Source organism: Nerophis ophidion, linkage group LG03, assembly GCF_033978795.1.
Source record: "Nerophis ophidion isolate RoL-2023_Sa linkage group LG03, RoL_Noph_v1.0, whole genome shotgun sequence".
Classification (NCBI taxonomy): Eukaryota; Metazoa; Chordata; class Actinopteri; order Syngnathiformes; family Syngnathidae; genus Nerophis; species Nerophis ophidion.
In genome coordinates this window covers 44,924,577-44,946,916 of record NC_084613.1, presented here as the reverse complement: position 1 = coordinate 44,946,916, position 22,340 = coordinate 44,924,577, and the positions used below count along the sequence as shown (strand labels likewise).

The following is a 22,340-nucleotide window of genomic DNA, read 5'->3' as shown; positions in this document are numbered from 1 at the left end:
CTGAAGTTTAGCTAGACGAATTAGACGGCATCATTCCAAAACACTATTTATTTCGCTGCTGCGCCAACCTAACTAGCGTCAAGCATCCGGGGAGTGTGAAGGCTCAGGACGTGCGGAGTCATGAGAGTGTTTGTAAACAACACATTATCAAGGTAATTTATTCACCTGTATATTCCCTCGCTTTGTTCACATACGTAATGACTTAGCGAGACTTTTTTTGTTTAGGATATTAGTGTGGCCTGTATAGCGTATCGTAGCCAACTAACTAGATACATGTAAACCATAGCTTATGTTGGCTCTCTGGATTCTTTATTTGCTGGCTAACTAGCTTGATAGCCTTGTACTTGCCAGCCCAGCGGCTAATAAATGACATGCCTTTTGTCCCCTGAGCAGTTAAGCGCATCTCCTGTCGTGACAGCTCTGCTACGCAGCTCATGACTATAGCAGCTTGTTGGCACGCTAAAAGCTATTTCACAAGTGTGTTTCTCCCTTCCCGGTTGGCAAAGTGGGTCATTAAGAAGAATAACTGTTCTGTACTGTTATTTGTAACTGTTCTTCGGGGCAACATTGCATGATATGCTTTTAAGTTCAGTATCATAACACCAATTTTGTTTGTGTTTGATGTAAACTGTCTGTGTAATCATGTGTTTCTGTGTATAGGTGCAGTAAACAGGAGTCAGACCAGTGTCTTCTCAGATCCTCATCCTCCAAAAAGTCCCTCATTGTGGGATGTGAAGGATGTCTGAGCTCATCTTTTTTGACTTGTCAACAGGATGAAATAACTGTGCTTAATTCATAACCATTTGACATTCACATTTGGGCACAGATAAAAAAACAACTTCTTTCTTTTTTTTGCACTGCGCACACTTGAGTCAAGATGCCTTGGCCATTTTCAGAATCAATTAAAAAGCGGGCATGCAGGTACCTTTTGCACCGGTACCTTGGCAACTTTCTGCAAGAAAAACTGAGTTTGGATCAGCTCAGTTTAGATCTATATCAAGGCACAGGATCTCTGGCACAAGTGCCACTGGATAAATGGGTATGTTGATTTAATTTGTCTAGCAAGTAATTGTATTGTCTAGCGTCTGAGTCAACATTGTCTTTTGTTTTCAGTCTCTAAATGAGCTCCTAGAGACAGCAGATGCTCCCTTTGAGATCATAGCAGGATTCATTCAGACTATTTCACTAACCGTCCCGTGGGCCGCCTTGCTACAGGAAAACTGTGCTCTCGAGGTCAAAGGTTTGGAGATGGTGTTTAGACCAAGGCCAAGAATAGGTAAGACCGTTTTAGATCATCTATTGATACGTATGTTATTTTTACATTGGTTTCACATCATGCCTCACCTTCTGGCTAATCTTTTTTAGCGTCCGGCACTGAGCCCATGTACTGGTCCAGCTTCATGACAAGCAGCATGCAACTGGCTAAAGAGTGTCTGAGCCAGAAACTCACAGATGATATGGGAGAGAGCTTTCAACCATTTGAAGGACTGGAAAAGTTTGCAGAAACTATAGAAACAGGTTCTGGACATGAAGCACTTGCTCCTGAGAAACATAAGATTCTTACATGTCCACCAATGTATTTATTATATGTTGTTTATCTCTTATAGTTCTGAGAAGAGTGAAAGTGACATTTTTGAATACAATGCTGAGGGTTGAACACATTCCAGAAAATTCCAAAACTGGAATTGCTCTTGAGATTCGGATCAACAAGTAAGTGGAGACGATATTTACCAAAGCAACTTTAAAAAGAAAATATAGAAAATATGAGCACTCTTTTGAAGATTGTCTGGCTTTGTATATATGTATTTATGTATGATTAAATGTATACATGTTGAACATTATGATAAAACTTACTCATTTCATATTTTGTTAGACATACACTGCTGAGAAGTAACATGCTTCTACTGCTTTATTGCAAGGCTTTTGAATAATTGGTAAATATGGTTGCTTTGTTTTTATACACGCTACCTCAAGCAAAATAGCATATGTCTTTGTAGTGCAGTAAATGTAAAGGAGGTCATCTGGTTCAAAACGGATGACCTTGATTTTTTTTACTTGTTTTTCTTCCAGGATTTTTTATTCTGATGAAACAGGAGAGGAAAGCTCAAGTGTGAATGTGCATCAGCCGACCACATTCGCTCATAAAAAGCTACAGATGGAAGGCATCACCATATTTTGGGATGAGTTCTCAGATGTTTCTCGAGCTGGTTTTAAATCTTCACCCCCTCCTACGGTTTGTATTTTCAATTTTAACGTGAACAAGAGGTGTAGCGCTGCCACTGTTAAAATATATTCTTGTGTGCTTCTTTGGCAGGAGACTGAGCCAAAACTCTCACCTAGCTGGAATCCCAAAATCATTTACGAGCCTCATCCACAGTTCACCGAGACATTGGCCTCTACTGTGCCCTTTCAACCTGTGCAAGTTGGGAGTCTCTGCGGTAAAATTGAGCTGTCCCTTACACTAAAAAACAACCTAGCCATGCCTGGAGCAAAGGTGAGTCGACTATTGCTGTTGTAAAATGTTTGGTAATTAGATACGGGAATTGATATTTATAGACATGACTCCTAATCTTTCTTTGCGTTTCAGCTGGATGTTGCAGGTCACATTGATACACTGCTTATTCTACTGTCACCGCGCCAAGTCCATCTACTTCTGGATCTGTTTGGAGCTTTTTCCAGTGAAGGTCAGTACTCGTCTGTTGATGAAACTGATCTAAGATGTCGCTGAATGTAGCTGGTGTAAGCTGATCTTTGCCTTCGCATGAAGGTGCGCGAGAATGGCCTAAGGACAGAAAGAGTCGACCCATGCAGCAAGAGGATGAGTACCGACTCCATATGGAACTAAACCGCTGTCTGAAGAAGGACACGGCTATGGCTGGAGCGGAGGCCGACCTCTTTGAGAGCCAGATCACTCAAACTGCGTCCAGTCGAGGTTTGACAATTTTATTTTTTACAGTGCAACCTCTAAAGACAAACACATGGATGGAAAAATGTTTATGAGATCAAACAATTGCTACAAAGTGACATTTCAACAAAGGTTGTCAAAATTAGTGCATTATTGTGGATTAATCCATCATCATCATTATTACCATATTTTCTTGAATTTCCGCGGGGGCGCTAATTAATTTAAAACCTCTTCTCACTCCTGCGGTAAAAGTAAGCATGCGCTAATTTATTTTAAAACCTCTTCTCACTCCGGCACTTACCAAAGGTATGCAGTAAAAATTTGAGTGTGATGTAAGCTTGGACCTTAAATCATACTGAATAGCTCTTAATCTTCTTCCTTTTATGCGATTTCAAATTACCGGTAATGAAATCAGCCTCCTCCATTTTGAAAATGATGACAGGGGAAGTGTCACTCGTGACGTCACGAGTTTGACCAGGCGGTAATAATAGGCATGTGCTAATTATTTTGGAAAGCGAAGGCGCATACTATATGCCCTGTGGCAATTCAAGGAAATAAGGTAATCTGCCTAAGAATTTTAACAATTATATTACCTGAAACGTCTATGGCAGCACATAAGAGGCACTATTCCCATGTGCTTAAGTGAAAAAAGCTGCTCAGTTGCACAAACTCTGGAGGAGCAACATCTCCCACTCACCTTAAAAGGTAACTTCACTTTTTTAGGTAATTTTGCCTGTGATTTACAATCCGTGTTTGAGACAAAATCTGTCTTTCTCTTTTTTTAAGTGCCTTTTATCTTTGTGTTATTTGGCTCGTATTACACGGCTAACAGGCCCTGCGATGAGGTGGCGACTTGTCCAGGGTGTACCCCGCCTTCCGCCCGATTGTAGCTGAGATAGGCGCCAGCGCCCCCCGCGACCCCAAAAGGGAATAAGTAGTAGAAAATGGATGGATGGATACACGGCTAACAATGTACTGTAGCTAAAATAAGTCATGTATTCTGCACTTAGACCTCTCAAACATACAAAAACTGCCAACAACACTGCATTTACATGCCATTACCTGCATATTAACAAAATATTAGTAACATTGCTATTAAGCGCTAATGCATAAAAACTATTTTCTTTGCGGGCTACATAACATGTGATGATGGTACTTTGGTCAAAAAAGAAGGTGCTTATTGACTTCAGCACAGACTATAATGGCAGATGCATGCAAAGCACTTAGGGCAAATTTGGACATACAAGCAATGTACTGAAACATTTGAACATAAAGCATGCAATCACTATAAATGAATGTCGCGTTTCTGAACCGCGCCAAACTCTTCCTGACAACAATAGTCAGCCGACGTAAATACAACAGGTACTAAATGATACCGCCTATAATGTAAGCGCTATTACATGTTAAAGTGAAATTAATGCCTTCTCATTCAGATGAGCATAAGTAGACAGTAATGGCCTCAGTTCACTTTTGTCGCTTGCTTCCACTTCGGCAAGGAAGAGTACCACTTGGCCAGGAACAGTGAATGTCACCATGCAGTGAATTAAGTTTATATTTAAAAGCCTGCAACAATTTGCCACAGAGATGCTCCTTTGGTAGGTGAATGTTCAACTGTAGTCAGAGAAAAGTAATACAAGTTTTCCTCTAACCACATTTTCACTCAGTGATTATATTATACAGGTGAAACTCCTAAAATTATAATATCGTGTTAAAGTCCATTCGTGTGGGCAATTAAACTTCAAATGTGAAACTAATATATGATATAAAGTCATTACATGCAAAGTAAGATATGTCAAGCCTGTATTTTCATAGTGATGATTATGATTTACCGTTTTCAAAGCCCCACCTTTTCTGAGATTTTCAATTCAAGGTAATGTGGGGCGGCATAGCTCGGTTGGTAGAGTGGCCGTGCCAGCAACTTGAGAGTTGCAGGTTCGATTCCCGCTTGTACCATCCTAGTTACTGCCGTTGTGTCCTTGGGCAAGACACTTTACCCACCTGCTCCCAGTGCCACCCACACTGGTTTAAATGTAACTTAGATATTGGGTGTCACTATGTAAAGCGCTTTGAGTCACTTGAGAAAAAGCGCTATATAAATATAATTCACTAATGTAAGCCATAATTATCAACATTATATCAAAAGAAGGCTCGGAATATCTTGTGTTGCATGTTATGAGCCTATGTGTAGTGTTTCATCTTGTAAATCTAAACAAACCTTCGCACGGTATATTTTCTAGTCAGATGACAAATATTCCTAAAAATGTTTAAAATGTTACATTCCTGTGTAACTTCCACATATGTTTTATTTTGTTAATCAATCCATCCATTTTTTACCGCGTATTCCCTTCGGGGTCGCGGGGGGCGCTGGAGCCTATCACTTTCTGTAGAATTTTAACAAAATTCTACAGAAATGTTTTTTTGGGGGGTTTTTTCAAGAGTTTTTCTATGTTATGTACTTCTAAGGACCTCACTGTTCGTTTTGTAAGGTCATGTTAGCTCTATAAACTAAACAAAAGTGATGCTAATCTAAAAAATTTTTTCCTAATAACAATCAATAAGAGAACCGATAAAGAACTGAATCGTTAAGCAGAATCGGAATTGGAAAAATCTTACCAATTCCTATCCCTATTGATGGAAAAAAAAAGTTTTTTTATTTTTCAATCATTTTATAGATATAAGAATTGGGGAGAAAGGCAGAGATAAATGCAAAAACACAGGCCTAGAGTTCAATCATCAGATTACTGCTGAGCTTTTGTGCAACTTCAAAAGCAGATTTTCATTCCAAACTGTTTAGATTTATTCTGTTACTTTAGGGTCTTTAAATTTTAGCATTTCTACTGTATAGGTTTAAAAAAAAAAATAACATTAGTTGTCATTTTCATCTTTCTTTTTTTGGATGGAGTAGATGTCTTCTTCTCCATGGCTGCTGACATGGACATGTCCCACAGTTTGTCATCCCTCCCCCCACTGGGAGAACCTCCCACAGTGGATTTGGACTTGTCGCTCAATAGCAACTACTCTGCATCCCCTGGAGAATCTCCATCAGGAAACGCAACTGTAGGTCTTATCATGTGTCGCTCAATCAAAAATTAGGACAAACAATTTGTTGTTGTTTTTGCTGTTAGACTAATGAACCTATGCATTATCATTTTGGTCTGTATATGTTGTGGCCCTAGGCTTTGTGGGATGATTGTATGGACATACCACGACAGAGAGAAAAGCAGACTCCTGGACAGTCACGAGAGTCCCAACTACCTCAAACGTTGTTACGACAAACTTGTAAGTGTGTGTATGTGCCTGTGTGGTCACAGCAATCTTTAATTCAAACCAAAGATAATGTTGTCTTCTTTCCTAGTTAGTTCTTGTCTGCTCTGAGAATCTGCATTTGATTCAGTGAAAACACTAAGGGCCTGATTTACTGAGATTCAAATACTGCGCTAAATCTGTGTGCACAAACAATAATATTTGTGCGCACTATTTGTGGCTTTGATGCGTGTGATCTACTACAGTAACACTGCCTTATTTAATCGGGGATTTTGTGTTTACAGAGTTTTCACCAGGAGACACTAGATCATTTATTGCACATTCCCTTTATCGTGCACCTACCTGTGGTGTTTGGTTATGTTTTCAAAAATGTAGGAAACATGTTCCACTTTTATGGGCAGTTGCAATTCAATGTACATTGGAACCATATATTTTCTTTTCAGTGCTGTAAAGTGTGCTCAAAACGCAAAAAATGCATACTTTAAGAACAGTTTATTATATAGGAGCTTTGTTGACCATATATATTCTATGTTAAAAACAAAACACTATTAAAAAACAATAAAGGACTCAAACACATCAATTGAATTTGTTTTAAACAGTCTATTAGTTTTTATTTATGTCAGTCCAAATTTGTTGACACACACGTAGTACAGAGGATTCCCGTCTGTCCATCGTCTTCGCTATCAAGTTTGGATGTGTTTTAGTACATGCAAACTTTTAGTAAATCAGGTCCTAAGTCATTTGCTGCTCAGAGTTTCATCTTGACACATTGATATTGTGTGTTTCATGCTTATCTTGTTTTTGAGTTTAGCACATTCATCCAAAACCCACGGGGACGAGTCCAGGCCAGAGTTGGTGTTGAGCCTGACACTTGGTAGTCTGGCTGTCTCAGTCCTCCACATAGACCCTCTGCCACCACCAGATGGTTCCCCCAGTCCTCGGGGCCCTATGGCTGCACACTTCTTCAGCATGGTGGGCCCTGGCCAGCTTGCTCCCACCGCCTTCCTTCAGTCTCGACCAGTCTTTAATCAGGCCTGTCCTCAAGACCACCTCAGGTGCACTTTCCTTTACCGTTAGTTTTTTTGCTATTTTGTGCAATCTTACAATTAAAAATTTGACCCAAATTTTCCCTTAAGATTGCACATTATTTGATCCTGTTAGAAAAAGGACCGACTTCAACATAGGGTGTTACAAGAAAAATAATACCGGTATACACATGAAAAGTTAACTTAAGTAAGCAAACAGCATTCAAACCAGTAAGATTCCAGTAGTTATTATTACTATGCATAGGGGTCTCCAAAGTGCAGCCAGAGTGGCCCGCAGCAAATTTTTTTAACAGCCCACAGCACATCTTACAAATACTATTACAATAAAAACATAAAAACCGGAATAAAAGAGCAAATCATCGGTCTAATTTAACGAAGAAATTATATTTATAATAATAATAATATTTTAACGCTAATGACAGAAATTTAACATGCAGGCTTTTTTATTTTTGTTAAAAAAATCTATATACTGTATTGCACAGTTGTCAAACTTAAAGCCCGGGGGGTCCAGATTTATGTGTGTATGTCCAAATGCCTCGCTTTTATGACCATTTTTAGGCGTATTACCTTAGCTTGTGGAGGTGCATTCAACGCAGAATGTACACTTTGTGTCCCTAACTAAAATGTCTAACAGTGTTGGAAATCTGTGCGCAGCTGCACCAAATCAAAACTCGCATAACAAAAAATAGGAATTAAATTACTATTGTACCCTTAGGGCTTTATTTACTAAGAATCAAATACTACACGCTAAACAGCGTATGCAAAAAATGAAACAGTGTGTTATGAGTGGGCATGTTGCGTGTGATATCCTAAGTGGTGCAGACTGCCTTATTAAATGAGGATTTTGCGTACACACGTGGCTTTTACCATAGAGACGATCATTTTCTTCACATTCGTGTTATCATGCGTCTACCTGTGTGGGATGTGTAATCTGGGACAACAGAAACATATGCACACTGACACTTGGACACTCTTCTTTCACTTTCACATTTATTGCACGAGGCTGTGGATCACATCACTTCCGCATTTGTGCGCCTGGATTGACTAAAACAAGAAAATGCATAGTGAAAGACGTCTTTTCATGTAGGAGGTATAATATAGTAATATATTTCCGAAAAAAAAAAAAAAAAAACCTACATAAAAAAAAAAAAAAAAACGCCAGCAGACACCAAAACGCATCAATTGAATTAATTTTATCATCCTTATAAGTCATCCAGCAGCAATACAGTTTTAAAATGAAATTGCTGAATACACGATATGTTTAATAGTTTTATTTCTGACTGTCCACCAAAATGTTGACACACACACAGGAAAGAGGATTCTCGTCTCTCTGTCGACTCTCCGTCGTCTGTCCGAGCAGCACGATTACTGATCCTGCACCTTTGTGTGGAAAAGTTAGTTAGCCATCCTTTTGACATGTGCTAAATAAAACGCAAAAAGTGCTACGAAAACAGTGATAAGTGTTGATAAATCACATTTTATATTAGAATTTTTTCCTCCCAGTATTGTGGGCATTTGGATGATACATATTAATTTAGCATGTTAATAAAGACGGAAACACAAAATGGATTGCATGCCTTATCCTGCTTTTTTAACAGACACAATCACTTTGCGCACGTTTAGTAGAGCAGCTTTCCGTGTGGTATTAGGTTTGCATGTGTCTTAGTGCACGCAAACTTTTAGTAAAACAGGCCTTTAATTTTCCATTTTAAACTGGTTAACTTATTTTTACACTTTCATGAGGCAATAATGCTAAATTCTGCATTTTCTTCCAAAATATGTTTTGAAATATACACAAATAGGAGGTTGACCAGCGTTTTTGAGCCTTCTGAATTTGCTCTGTTCATATTCCTAATTGAAACATTAAAAATCTGTCTACATGTTGTTACATCTGCAGGTTTGTGGGCCAGGGTCTGAAGATCATCTACGAACACTGTCAAGGATTTACCCTGCGGACTTTCAGCACTGATGTCTCCCTTGACCAAATGGAGTTGCTGGAGTGTCTATTCCAGTCAGAGAATGTCATTAATGGCTCTCAGAAAGGCATTCAGTACACTGAGGTCAGCAATGCAGTGCTGACTCGGCACATTTTGCAGCTCTGCACGCAGTCTTTGGTAGACTCGCATGGTCATCACACATTTCTCTGTCACAACACAGCTTCTGACGTTTACCACTGCAGCCAGGGCCGACACATCGCTTAGCACATGCTTTCACCTGCTATACAAACAGGCCGAGCGCAAAGGCCCCCAGGTAAATGCATATAAATTTAAAAAAAGGCAACATTCACCAAGAGCATTTGCCACACACACTCGTCTCCTGACTTTGCATTTGTGCAGGGTGGCCAGGTGCGCCTTAACACCATCCCCAGAAAAGCTGAAATGCGGGTGGAGCTTGGCCACGTGCGCTGCGAGCTCGACATCAGCATTGTGGACCGTCTCAACTCTGTACTTCAACCTCAGAAGCTGGCCACCACCGAGATGATGGCGTCACATATGTACACATCCTACAGTAAACATGTCAGCTTGGTAAGAATCCTCTCTAAACTCAGTCCTAAGTACAAACTCCGTTTCTATATGAGTTGGGAAATTGTGTTAGATGTAAATATAAACAAAAAAACAATGATTTGCAAATCATTTTCAACCCATATTCAGTTGAATATGCTACAAAGACAACATATTTGATGTTCAAACTGATAAACATTTTTTTTGCAAATCATTAATTTTAGAATTTGATGCCAGCAACATGTGACAAAGAAGTTGGGAAAGGTGGCAATAAATACTGAAAAAGTTGAGGACTGCTCATCAAACACTTATATGGAACATCCCACAGGTGTGCAGGCTAATTGGAAACAGTTGGGTGCCATGATTGGGTATAGAAAGCAGCTCCCATAAAATGCTAAGTAATTCACAAACAAGGATGGGGTGAGGGTCACCACTTTGTAACCAAATTGTCGAACAGTTTTAGAACAACATTTCTCAACGAGCTCTTGCAAGGAATTTAGGGATTTTACCATCTACGGTCAGTAAAATCATCAAAAAGTTCAGAGAATCTGGAGAAATCACTGCACGTAAGCAATGATATTACGGACTTTTGATCCCTCAGGCAGTACTGCATCAAAAACCGACATCAGTGTGTAAAGAATATCACCACATGGGCTTAGGAACACTTCATAAAACCACTGTCAGTAACTACAGTTGGTCGCTACATCTGTAAGTGCAAGTTAAAACTCTACTATGCAAAGCCAAACCCATTTACCAAAAACATCCTGAAACGCCGCTGGCTTGGCTGGGCCCGAGCTCACCTAAGATGGACGGATGCAAAGTGGAAAGGTGTTCTGTCGTCTGACGAGTCCACATTTCAAATTATATTTGGAAACAGAGGACGTGATGTCCTCCAGAACAAAGAGGAAAATAACCATTCGGATTGTTATAGGCGCAAAGTTCAAAAGCCAGCATCTGTGATGGTATGGGGGTGTATTAATGCCCAAGGCATGGGTAACTTACACATCTGTGAAGGCACCATTAATGCTGAAAGGTCCATACAGGTTTTGGAGCGACATATGTTGTCATCCAAGCAACGTTATCATTGACGCCCCTGCTTATTTCAGCAAGACAAGTGTTACAACAGCGTGGCTTCGTAGTAAAAGAGTGCGGGTACTTTTCTGGCCCGCCTGCAGTTAAGACATCGAAAATGTGTGGCGCATTATGAAGCGTAAAATACGACAGCGGAGACCCCGGACTGTTGAACGACTGAAGCTCTACATAAAACAAGAATGGGAAAGTATTCCACTTTCAAAACTTCAACACTTAGTTTCCTCAGCTCCCAAATGTTTATTGAGTGTTGTTAAAAGAAAAGGTGATGTAACACAATGGTGAACATGTCCTTTCCCAACTACTTTGGCATGTGTTGCAGTCATGAAATTCTAAATTAATTATTATTTGCAAAAAAAAATCAAGTTTATGACTTTGAACATCAAATATCTTGTCCTTGTAGTGCATTCAATTTAATATGGGTTGAAAAGGATTTGCAAATCATTGTATTCTATTTATATTTACATCAAACACAATTTCCCAACTCATATGGAAACGGGGTTTGTATATTTTATCATGCAAATGCTTGTATTTTTGCCATAATTCTTTTAATGTTTTTATAATGCTTTATGACAGTATTCATGGAAACAACTTAGTAAGAAGCAAAAAAAGAACATATGGACAAACAACTATGGATGACAAAGAGACTAAAAAAGCTTGTTACAATAAACATACACTATATAGAACATTTATAACAATGTGTGTTCTTTATTTTCATGACTATTTACATTGTAAATAGTCATCAAAACTATGAATGAATACGTGGAGTTATGTACTAAACAAAAAAGGTGCAATAACTGAAAACATGTTTTATATTCTAGTTTCTTCAAAACCACCACCCTTTGCTCTGATTACTGCTTTGCACACTCTTGTCATTCTTTTGATGAGCTTGAAGAGGTAGTCACCTGAATTGGTTTTTCAACAGTCTTGAAGCTCATGGAGAGAATACCGAGAGTGTGCAAAGCAGTTATCAGAGCAAAGGACACCAATATTTGTACTCACATGCAATTAATCGTCAAAATGTAATTCAGAAACGTTTTTAAACATTTTACTTGAATGGATGTCATTAATTGCCCAAAACTTGGTTAAAGCTCTTTCAGGTTGTTTATTTCTATACAGGTGCAGATAATTGCACTACTTACAAATGCCAAATGCTCTTTTTATGTAAGTTTACAATTTTGGTACCATATTGGGTTTTGAATTTTCAATGTTTAATATTGTCACTTTACTGAATATTAATTTTTTTAAATAAATTATTTCAATTCATATCATATTGCACACTACAATCTATTGAGTTTGATAAATACCACATTTTCTACAATACTGTATACAGTGTTTTTATTCTTCAATCATTTGATATAAATGTATTTGACATTAAAGATGTTATTGAATGTAATAGCGTATAAAATAAAGGAATGAAAAATAACATGTGTTATTTTACTGAGTAACTAGTTACTCTTACAATGAGGTAACTGAGGTACTAACTCAATTACTTTTTGTGAGAAGTAATTTGTAACTATAACTAATCAAGGTATGATGACCATCACTGGATGTCATGCAGTTGTTGTATTTCTGCTTATAAAGAACTAATCACCACATGTTAGTGAATAAATGATTAAATAATAACTTTCATGATTGTTGTCATGTATTTTTTGCAGCATAAGGCCTTTGCAGAGGTTTTTCTGGATGACAGCCACACTCCGTCTAACTGCCACGTGTCACTGACCGTTAATACCCCAGTATTAGGACTGGCAGTCCGCTTTCCCATTCCCGATCTGCGCTCAGATCAGGAAAGGGGTCCTTGGTTCAAAAAGTCTTTGCAGAAAGAAGTAATGTACCTGGAGCTGGCAGACCTGGAAGTTAAAACAGAATTCAGAGGTGGCACCACTCCAGATCAAACTAAGATGGAGCTCACTTTTAGGGAGCTTATTGGTAAGTGGTCAGAGGTAAATACATGTTCCCCATTGTCCTCTGAATGTTCTCTAATCACATGCTTTCCTCATTGTCATTCTACAGGCAGGTTTCAAGAGGAGCCAGATCAAGCACTTACCCGCTTCCTCAGGGTGTCCCATACAATGGACGTAGACATTACAACATCCGAAAGTGTGAAATTTGATTGGCCCCGGTAGGTTTTTACCATCAAACCTAGGAATGGGAATTGATTAGATTTCGCCGGTTCTGATTCCACTTTTGATTCTGCTTAACGATTCGGTTCTTTATCGGTTTTCTTATTGATTGAAAAAGATAGTAAAAAGGTGGAATAGGTGGATTTTGTTAAGTTTTAAATTGACATGAATTTCAAAGCTGACAGTAAAGTCTTAAGAAGCACATAGCATAGAAAAACTCTTGAAAATAAATAAAAAAAATTCTGTAGAAATTAACAAAATAAAATATTTGGAAAATACACAGGAATGTAACATTTTTAAAACTTTTGGGAATATTTGTCATCTGTCTGGAAAATATACTGTGCAATGGTTTGTTTAGCTTTACAAGGTGAAACAAGTATAAATGGCTCATAAAAAGCAACACAAGATATTTTAAAGCCTTCTTTTGATATAATGTTGATGATTATGGCTTACATCTTATGAAAACCTTGAATTGAAAATTTCAGAAAATGTGGGGGTTTTAAGAACTGTAAACCATGAGCATTAAAATTATATTAAATGAAGGCTTGACATAGCTCACTTTGCATGTAATGACTTTTTATCACATATTAGTTTGACATTTGAAGTTTTTAATTGCAGACATGAACAAACTTTTGCACAATGTTCAAGTTTTATGAGTTTCACCTTTATAATATAATATAATCATTGAGTAAAATGTGGTTGGAGGAAAACATGCAACTTTTCTCTGACTACAATTGAACATGTGGAAAATTTAGTCAATGCATGGTCGTTCCTGGCCGAGTGGTACCCTTCCTTCCCTGTCGAGGGGAAAGCTTGCGACGTTGTGACCTGGAGCTATTACTGCCCACCTCCTCACCAGTCAGAATATGTTTCCTCATGCTCATCTGAATGAGAAGGCATTAATTTCAGTTCTTACAAGTAATAGCGCCAACATGATAGGCGGTATTATAGTATTTACGTCAGATGAGTGCTGCTGCCTGGGATGACTTTGGGGCGATTAATTTATAGTGATTACATGCTTTATGTTTAAATGTTTCAGTATATTGCTCGTATGTCCTCTTTATGGAATAGCAACCTTGGAATTATTCAAAGTATTGCTGTTTCAAACTTTTCTTCAAATTACAGAGCGCTTTTTCCACCCAGACAGCCTTTTTGCGATTTGACGTCACTACGCACGTTGCGAAAAGACATCATTTCCACCTGTAAGAACTCTTAAGGGAACCGCTAGATAAAATGCCATGCAATTCCAAGGAATTGATACACTGTGAACCGGTTCGGAAAAAGAAAAAAGAACTGGTTTTCGATTCCCATCCCTAATTATACCTAAGTCAGACTTTTGCTTGTTTGTTTGTCGTCGTCTCCCACTGACTGCATAATTCTCTGGACAGTGTTGTTTTACAAATGAACCCCACTGCGGTCCACTCAATCCTTGAGCGTGTGACAGCCGAGGATGACGAAGGGGCTGAGTACCACTCACTTGAAGAGGAAGAGGAGGATGGGGCTGCTCATTCACTAAAGGATGTGTGTGACTTTGGAAAACCAAAACCATCGCCCTTTTCTTCCCGACGGGTTATGTATGAGAATGAAGAGGTAGGGCATGGTTGTGTATTTTTAAGTTTATGTATTGTTAATATAAGTGCAACAGGAGTACCACTATTGCTGTTCAGGAAGCAGAAGACGACATCTTTTTGGAAATTTCTATGTTTTTAATTTCAGATGGTCATACCCGGTGATGTTGCTGAGATGACAGAATTCCAAGAGAAAACCACAAACAATTCACGTTTTGTTCTTGAACTATGTTTTCCCAACGTGCAATTGGCTCTACCCAGCAAAACATTTTATGAAAAACTACACAACAGGTATTTTTTTCATTATTTGCCAATACAATTGAGGAGTTATAATTATAGTACTGCTGTTAGACACAGTTGAAAAAGAAAATTATAATAACGTTTTTGTTGCACAATAATGTATCCCACAATAATGGTTGTCTCTCCAGCATGAAATGACCTTTTTTCCTCTTGTGTAGTACTCGCTAATGCACTTAATAATAATAATAATGACTTAGATTTTGTATTTACATTTAAAACTGAGAACCCATCATACATTCCCACATTGATTGACTTGATATGCTTTTGTATATTATCTGTATTGCAGAATAAACAATGATCTTCTATTGTGGGAGCCTACTGCTCCTTCCCCTGTGGAGACTGTGGAAAGTATGCCATATGGTGTTGGACTGTCTGTGGCCAGTCAGTTGATTAATACTTACACGAAAGACAGCTTTAGCCAGTTCCGCTCTACAGGACCTGAGGGTGAGGTGGCAGAAACGCGTGATGCTACTCAAAAGAAGCATGTTCTTAAGTACTGTGTTTTGTGCTTTCAGAGGATACCAGTGGTTCAGAGGAAGAAAACATGCACTACTACTCTCCTTCTTCTGACCGGGGCTTCAGGTCTCGCAAAAAGAAAAGGCCCAAAGCTCAGAGCAAAAGCTCCCAGAGCCTCTTCTCGGTCATCGTCAGTGTCAATCATGGCCTGGTAGCTCTTCAAACGAACGTCAAGGTATGCTGAAGGCCTTTTGCATTATACCTCACTTTCCTTGCATATTAATTCTTACCACTCTGCATCTTTTTTTGTAGAAGGAGGATAAAACACAATTGAAAAACAAACATGGAGAATTCTGGCTTGAGGTGAAAAACGCAGTGCTGTTCAGTGTTACACAGCATGAGGGCTTTAAAGACCAGCACTATGTCTGCTTCCACACTACTAATAGCTCCATGTATCACCAAGGTATCCACCTGCACTGTCATGGTGTTTGTAAGTTGATGATGTGACATATGACCTGTTAATTTTTCAACATACATAGGTCTTGTAGATGGAAGCCCTTCCATATCAGACATAAAGCTGCCATGCAGGTCACATCCACATTGGCTGGAACCAACCATCTATCAATCAGAATCGGCTCCTGAGAAATCTTCCAATCCCTCAGAAGGTATTAGTTTGGAGGCCCGCAGTATGATCTCTGTCGCTGTCAAGATCTCCTCACAGAATGCCGAGCGCAGTGTTAAGGTAGGCCATTTACATCGCTGACAAGTCAAAGGGCTCTAGTCATCAGTGGCAGGATATTTCAAATACACAAATTATAGAGTGTGAGTGTTTTGTTACTGTGTATTTATGTATGAAGGAATTCTTGGTTGCTGTCGGAGTGAGAGGAGCAACAGTTCAGCACAGAGTTGTCCCTCAGAACCTGGGCTGGTATGATCAGGTAGCAACACTACACTCACATTGAAATTATCTATAGCTCACTCAATGTACACATAGAAAACAATCAGCAATCTATTTACAACAGATGGTTGACTTTTTGAATGTTTCCGATGAGCCTGTGTTGGGTTATGCTCCTCCCACATCTGTCAGCACCCTACATCTACATTTATGGAGCTGCTCTCTAGACTACAGGTAAAGCACACCACTAATTGCTAAGTGTTTGTGTATGTATTCTAATGCTGGACCTATTTATTTTTGGAAAGACCGCTTTACTTACCTCTCAGATCGCTGCTTGTTGTGGAAACATTTAGCATCTCCAGCAGCGTGTCTTTAGACCAATCCTCATCAACTCTCAGGTATGACTTGACTTTTAGAGGAACTTCGGAGGTTGTGTTTCCACTGAGGATTTCCGTTACTGACTTTGTTCCAGGATCATTTTGGATGAAGCGGCCCTGTTCCTCTCAGACAAGTGTAACGCTGTATCTGTCAATTTAGCACGTGGTAAATCAACTCTCCATGACTGTTTGAAGAGTTCAATGAGATTTTTAACCTATTTGTGTACTTATGTTTATCCCCCACAGACTATGTCCAAGTGGTAGACATGGGAACTCTGGAGCTCAGGATCATAGCCGTGAAACCTGGCGTGGATGGAAAATTGGTAAAAGTATGATTATTTTTAAAAATCCAGTAAATTAGGATTGAATATTTCTTACACTTTCTCACTGTATTTTTGGTGGTAGTCTGAACCAAGATTTGAGCTTCGATGTTCCAGTGATGTCATCCACATCAGAACATGTGCTGACTCCTGTGCTGCTCTCATGAACCTCATCCAGTACATAGCCAGCTATGGTGATTTGCTTCCTCCTGCAGAACTAGAGGCCAAGCCAAGCGGCTCCACACAAAGAACCAAGGTGAGCAGTGCCACTACTCATGACCAAGTTACTCTACAACGGCAAGGATTCCCTTTTAATACATACACTACATAGATAAAGGTGTTCAGACACCACTTTTAATTATTATTGTACAATATCATTACTTTAGTGCTGAAATTTATCTAAAAAAAAATACTGGTAATTATAGTGTTAATTGGCAATCATTTGTGGTAAAATATATCGCAAGCAAAATTTGTTCTCAACCCAGGCCCTCATTATAAACATGAGCCTTAACAGAAGCGTTCAAACTGTTTTCATTGCAAGGGGTGATCACTACATTAATTCACTACATGTAATGCAGTGATCATATATGATCATATAAATAATTTTGCTTTGATAGTGTACTTAGTTTGGGCATATTTATCTACAGGCAGAGATTCCTAGCGGACCTGTTGCTCAAACCCTGTTGCTGGCCGAGACAGAGCAACAGATGTTGCAGGATCTGATGAGTGAAGCGATGGAGGAGACAGATGGCCAGCACACTTCAGGGATTCAACAGAATGGTCTGCATTTGATTTAGGGTCATTTGATTTATTTTAAAGGGGAAATTGCCTTTTTTTTTTTTTTTTTTTGCATATCGTTCACAATCATTATTAAAGACATGAAGACGAATGGATTTTTTTTTTAATGCATTCTAACTTGTAAACAAACGTCCACTTACAGCGGAGCAAAAGGGAGGTTGTCTATTCCAATTCCAGCAAATAACTATCAAAAAAGTGATAACAGTACTCCATTTGAATGTTGTGACTTAAGTGATATTGTTATAATAAGTGCTAACGCAGACAATCTACTTACAGTGGCGCCGTGATCACTAACGTGGGTGCCGATGATACATCATCAATTGCTGCTTTTTCCCTTTGTTGTTTCCTAGAAGTTTATTATAGATATTAAATCTTCCTCTCACCTGGATAGAAGAGGGCTGAGGATGTACTCCGACATGCTGGTACACTCTGACAGCCAAATTACACCCGGAAATGGCGAGAACAACATGAAAAGCCACTTTGTCCCATCCCCTTTTATTCTTGGGGATTATGAGTCATTCTTCATCAAAATGGGAATATATCAACAATCAGTCGGCATCCTAATGACAGTAGACCTTATTCAGTATAGCTCGGTTGGTAGAGTGGCCGTGCCAGCAACTTGAGGGTTCCAGGTTCAATTCCCGCTTCTGCCATGCTAGTCACTGCTGTTGTGTCCTTGGGCAAGACACTTTACCCACGTGCTCCCAGTGCCACCCACACTGGTTTAAATGTAACTTAGATATTGGGTTTCGCTACGTAAAGCGCTTCGAGTCACTAGAGAAAAGCGCTATATAAATATAATTCACTTCACTTCAGTAAGTGATGTTTTATTATGTTTGTTGGCTGTTATGAAGTTTGCAGTGAGTCTTAATCAGGGATGTAGTAAAAAAAAAAAAAAAAGTGAACGTTATGATGCGGTTTTTAAATGTGTCGCGTATGCTTAAATGCGTAAATATTAAATGCTACAATAAATATGCCCGTTGCTACATTACATACTTACAGCAAGTACAAAACCCAAAACCAGTGAAGTTGGCACATTGTGTTAGTCGTAAATAAAAACAGAATACAATGATTTGAAAATCGCATTAACCTTATATTCAATTGAATAAACCACAAACACAAGATACTTAATGTTCAAAAAGGGAAAGGTAATTTTTTTTTGCAACTAACCATTATCTTAGAATTTAATGGCAGCAACACGTTGCAAAAAAGTTGGCACAGGGACATTTTTACAACTGTTACATCGCTTTTCCTTTTAACAACACTCAGTAAACGTTTTGGAACTGAGGAGACCCATTTTTGAAGCTTTTCAGGTATAATTCTTTTTTGATTTACAGCTTAAGTTGTTCAACAGTCCAGGGTCTCCATTGTCGTATTTTACGCTTTATAATGCACCACATATTTTCAATGGGAGACAGGTCTGGACTACAGGCAGGCTAGTCTCGTACCTGCACTCTTGTACTACAAAGCCACGCTGTTGTAACACGTGCAGAATGTGGCTTTGTATTGTCTTGCGGAAATAAACAGAGGCGTCCATGATAAACATATGTTGCTCTAAAACCTGTATGTACCTTTCAGTATTATTGGTGCCTTCACATATGTGTAAGTTACCCATCATGTCTTGGGCACTAATACACCCCAATATCATCACACATGCTGGCTTTTGAACTTTACGCCTCTAACAGTCTGGATGGTTCTTATCCTCTTTGGACCGGAGGACACAAGGTCCACAGTTTCCAAAAATAATTTGAAACATGGACTCCTCATACTACAGAACACTTTTCTATTTTGCATCAGTTCATCTTAGATGAGTTCAGGCCCAGCGAAACTGGCGGAGTTTCTGGGTGTTGTTGATAAATGGCTTTTGTTTGCATAGTAGAGTTTTAACTTGCACCTACAGATGTAGCGACACACTGTAGTTTACTGACAGTGGTTTTCTGAAGTGTTCCTGACCCCATGTGGTGATGTCCTTTACACACTGATGTCGGGTTTTGATGCAGTACTGCCGGGTGGATCGAAGGTCACGTTGCTTTTCGTCCTTGCTGCTTATGTGCAGTGATTTCTTCTTATTCTCTGAAATTTTTGATGATATTACGGACTGTAGATAGTGAAATCTCTACATTCCTTGCAATAGCTCGTTGAGAAATGTTGTTCTTAAACTGTTCGACGATTTGCTCACGTGTTTTTTCACAACGTGGTGACTCTTGCTCCATCCTTGTTTGTGAATGACCTGAGCATTTCATGGAATCTGCTTTTATACCCAATCATGGCACCTCCCTGTTCCCAATTAGCCTGTTCACCTGTGGGATGTTCCAAATAAGTGTTTGATAAGCCTTCCTCAACTTTCTCAGTATTTTTGCCAGCTTTTTTGAAACATGTTGCAGAATTCAAATTCCAAATGAGCTAATAATTGAAAAAAAATAAGTTTCTCAGTTCGAACGTTAAGTATCTTGTCTTTGCAGTTTAATCAATTGACAATAGGTTGAAAAGTATTTGCAAATCATTGTATTCTATAATTTAGACAACATGCTAACTTCACTGGTTTTGGATTTTGTAAATAAAACTTTAATTGAGGTGTTTTGTGGTTTTTTAATAGGCTTCATATGCAGAATGGAGTAGCTCTTATAGGCTCCATTGTAAGCGGACTTTTGATTGAATGTATTTAATATTTTGAATGCATTAAAAAGAAATAAATACATCCGACATTTTTCCATAATGATTGTGAACAATAAGCAAAATTCCAAAAAAAGAAGCAGTTCCTCTTTAAGCTTCATAAATATCTAATTTTCACTCTTGCATGTTTAGGAGCGCATGAGGAGAGGAACCATGATCACGACCCCCCTCGCTCCGACTTGTTCCTGTTCCCAGATGAGAGTGGCAATTCAAACCAGGATTCAAGCTCTACTTACCCCATGCTCCACTCTCCTCTCATCACTCCTGTCCCCACCCTGGCACAGGAGACTGACGACTTCTGTATTTTGGAGACGCCCAGCTCGAGGACGGAGGTCAGCAGCCATAACAAACACTGGTTTTATACTTTATCGTTTCCGGCACATGATTGTTTTGTGTGCAGAACATTGGTCACAGTTTTATTTGGAACTTTTCACATTTAACCTGACATCTCAACATGGGAAAATGTATGTATTGTGTTTAAGGACCTCGATCAAGAACCAATAATAAAGCAGCTCACCACTGAGCCAGTGCAAATCAGATACAATCACTTCAGTCAGCCTCTGGACAGGATTGACTCCAGTCGCGGCACCTTCAATTTCCCCGTCCCTGAGGTGCGTTACCTAATTAAGGAGATTTCTGTTGTGTGGCACCTTTATGGCGGCAAAGATTTTGGCAGTCTGACATTCACAGCTTCTCCCGCAAGGAGCCGAGGGTGAGCCATAAAGTTTTTGACTGCACATCACTGTTAAATAATAATGTAGAACTCAACTAAAATGTTGAGTATTTCTTTCTATCTTTGCGATGCAGTGCTACTCCCCACAGCTCCCCCTCTCAAACTCCGGTCCGACAGTCAAGAGTTTCAGGACGCACAGGAGGTGGAAAAGGAAGGAACCCTGATGTCCTGATGGAGATCCAACTCAGCAAAGTACTGTTTTATACATACATATTACCATTACCGTCCTTATTCTTAATTGGCTCTCGAGGAACTCTGAAGAAACGTTTATCCTTTTCGCGATTCGAATGGTTTGTACAGCCTTAAACAATGCAAGCATAGAGTATTTTTCTTTGAGAAAGGCTAAATGGCGACTAGTACCCATTGAAAACAGATGCTGGTTTGACCACCACACATTTAAATTATCCAGATGTAATGTCATGTAAATCCAAGTAATATAACCGGAAGTTACGCAATATGTTACCGCATACATCAGGAGCTAAATTAGTAGCCTCTGTAACATGTTTTGAATTAGTGACATACTGTATATCGTTATTGCGGGAGGTTGCAAGAAAAAGTATGACAACCCTTTAGGATTACAAGGATTTTTGCATAAATCGGGCATAAAATGTGTTCTAATCTTCATCATGGTCACAACAACATACAAACAGTCTGCTTAAACTAATACTGCACAAAAAATATGATGTTCTCATTTTTTTTGGAACACAACATATAAACATTCACCGTGCAGGGTGGAAAGAGTATGTAAACCTTTGAATTTTAAACTGGTTGACCCAAGCTTGGCAACAATAACCTCAACCAAACGTTTCTTGTAGTTGCAGATCAGACCTGCAAAATGGTCTGGAGGTATTTTGGACATTTCATATTTTCAAAAGTTTAGCAATATGGTAGGGATGTCTGGTGTGAATTGGGTTGAGGTCAGGACTCTGACTACACTCTAGAAGGTGTATTTTCTTCTGTTTAAGCCATTCGATTGTTGATTTACTTTTACGCTTTGGGTAATGGTCCTGTTGCATCACCCATCCTCTCTTGAGCTTCAGTTGGCAGACAGATAGTCTTGGGTTTTCCTGCAAATTGTCTTGATACATTCAGGAATTAATATTTCTGTTGAAGACAGAAAACCATGATGCCCCTTCCACCATATTTCATTGTTTGAAGAGGTTTTGATGTTGGTGTGCTGTGCTTTTTTCCCCTCCATGCATTGTGTTGTGTGTTTCTTCCAAACTAATCAATTTTTGTTTCATTTGTACACAGAATATTTTATCAGTACTGCTGACTAACATCTGGGT

At 39.0% G+C, this 22,340-nt stretch overlaps 1 protein-coding gene across 3 annotated transcripts in view; it reads left to right on the top strand.

The window, feature by feature from the left end:
* Positions 1 to 49: 49 nt before the first annotated feature.
* LOC133549674 (autophagy-related protein 2 homolog B-like) overlaps positions 50 to 22,340 on the top strand; it is a 29,987-nt gene continuing 7,696 nt past the window's right edge. For 2 of the 3 annotated variants that reach the window (XM_061895334.1, XM_061895332.1), the window contains exons 1-33: positions 50 to 152; positions 661 to 1,039; positions 1,114 to 1,276; positions 1,366 to 1,518; positions 1,608 to 1,710; positions 2,071 to 2,233; positions 2,315 to 2,494; positions 2,588 to 2,684; positions 2,768 to 2,932; positions 5,811 to 5,962; positions 6,082 to 6,184; positions 6,981 to 7,224; positions 9,113 to 9,275; positions 9,373 to 9,465; positions 9,552 to 9,740; positions 12,464 to 12,737; positions 12,822 to 12,930; positions 14,320 to 14,521; positions 14,648 to 14,790; positions 15,086 to 15,243; positions 15,315 to 15,490; positions 15,568 to 15,718; positions 15,795 to 15,997; positions 16,113 to 16,193; positions 16,278 to 16,384; positions 16,456 to 16,548; positions 16,623 to 16,693; positions 16,774 to 16,850; positions 16,933 to 17,103; positions 17,495 to 17,627; positions 20,451 to 20,650; positions 20,801 to 21,030; positions 21,126 to 21,243. In XM_061895334.1, coding sequence (XP_061751318.1) covers positions 878 to 1,039; positions 1,114 to 1,276; positions 1,366 to 1,518; positions 1,608 to 1,710; positions 2,071 to 2,233; positions 2,315 to 2,494; positions 2,588 to 2,684; positions 2,768 to 2,932; positions 5,811 to 5,962; positions 6,082 to 6,184; positions 6,981 to 7,224; positions 9,113 to 9,275; positions 9,373 to 9,465; positions 9,552 to 9,740; positions 12,464 to 12,737; positions 12,822 to 12,930; positions 14,320 to 14,521; positions 14,648 to 14,790; positions 15,086 to 15,243; positions 15,315 to 15,490; positions 15,568 to 15,718; positions 15,795 to 15,997; positions 16,113 to 16,193; positions 16,278 to 16,384; positions 16,456 to 16,548; positions 16,623 to 16,693; positions 16,774 to 16,850; positions 16,933 to 17,103; positions 17,495 to 17,627; positions 20,451 to 20,650; positions 20,801 to 21,030; positions 21,126 to 21,243 — 4,827 coding nt within the window. In that variant the 5' untranslated portion in view covers positions 50 to 152; positions 661 to 877. The remainder of the gene's footprint in view (positions 153 to 660; positions 1,040 to 1,113; positions 1,277 to 1,365; positions 1,519 to 1,607; positions 1,711 to 2,070; positions 2,234 to 2,314; positions 2,495 to 2,587; positions 2,685 to 2,767; positions 2,933 to 5,810; positions 5,963 to 6,081; positions 6,185 to 6,980; positions 7,225 to 9,112; positions 9,276 to 9,372; positions 9,466 to 9,551; positions 9,741 to 12,463; positions 12,738 to 12,821; positions 12,931 to 14,319; positions 14,522 to 14,647; positions 14,791 to 15,085; positions 15,244 to 15,314; positions 15,491 to 15,567; positions 15,719 to 15,794; positions 15,998 to 16,112; positions 16,194 to 16,277; positions 16,385 to 16,455; positions 16,549 to 16,622; positions 16,694 to 16,773; positions 16,851 to 16,932; positions 17,104 to 17,494; positions 17,628 to 20,450; positions 20,651 to 20,800; positions 21,031 to 21,125; positions 21,244 to 22,340) is intronic. The other variant, XM_061895333.1, reaches the window with a different exon arrangement.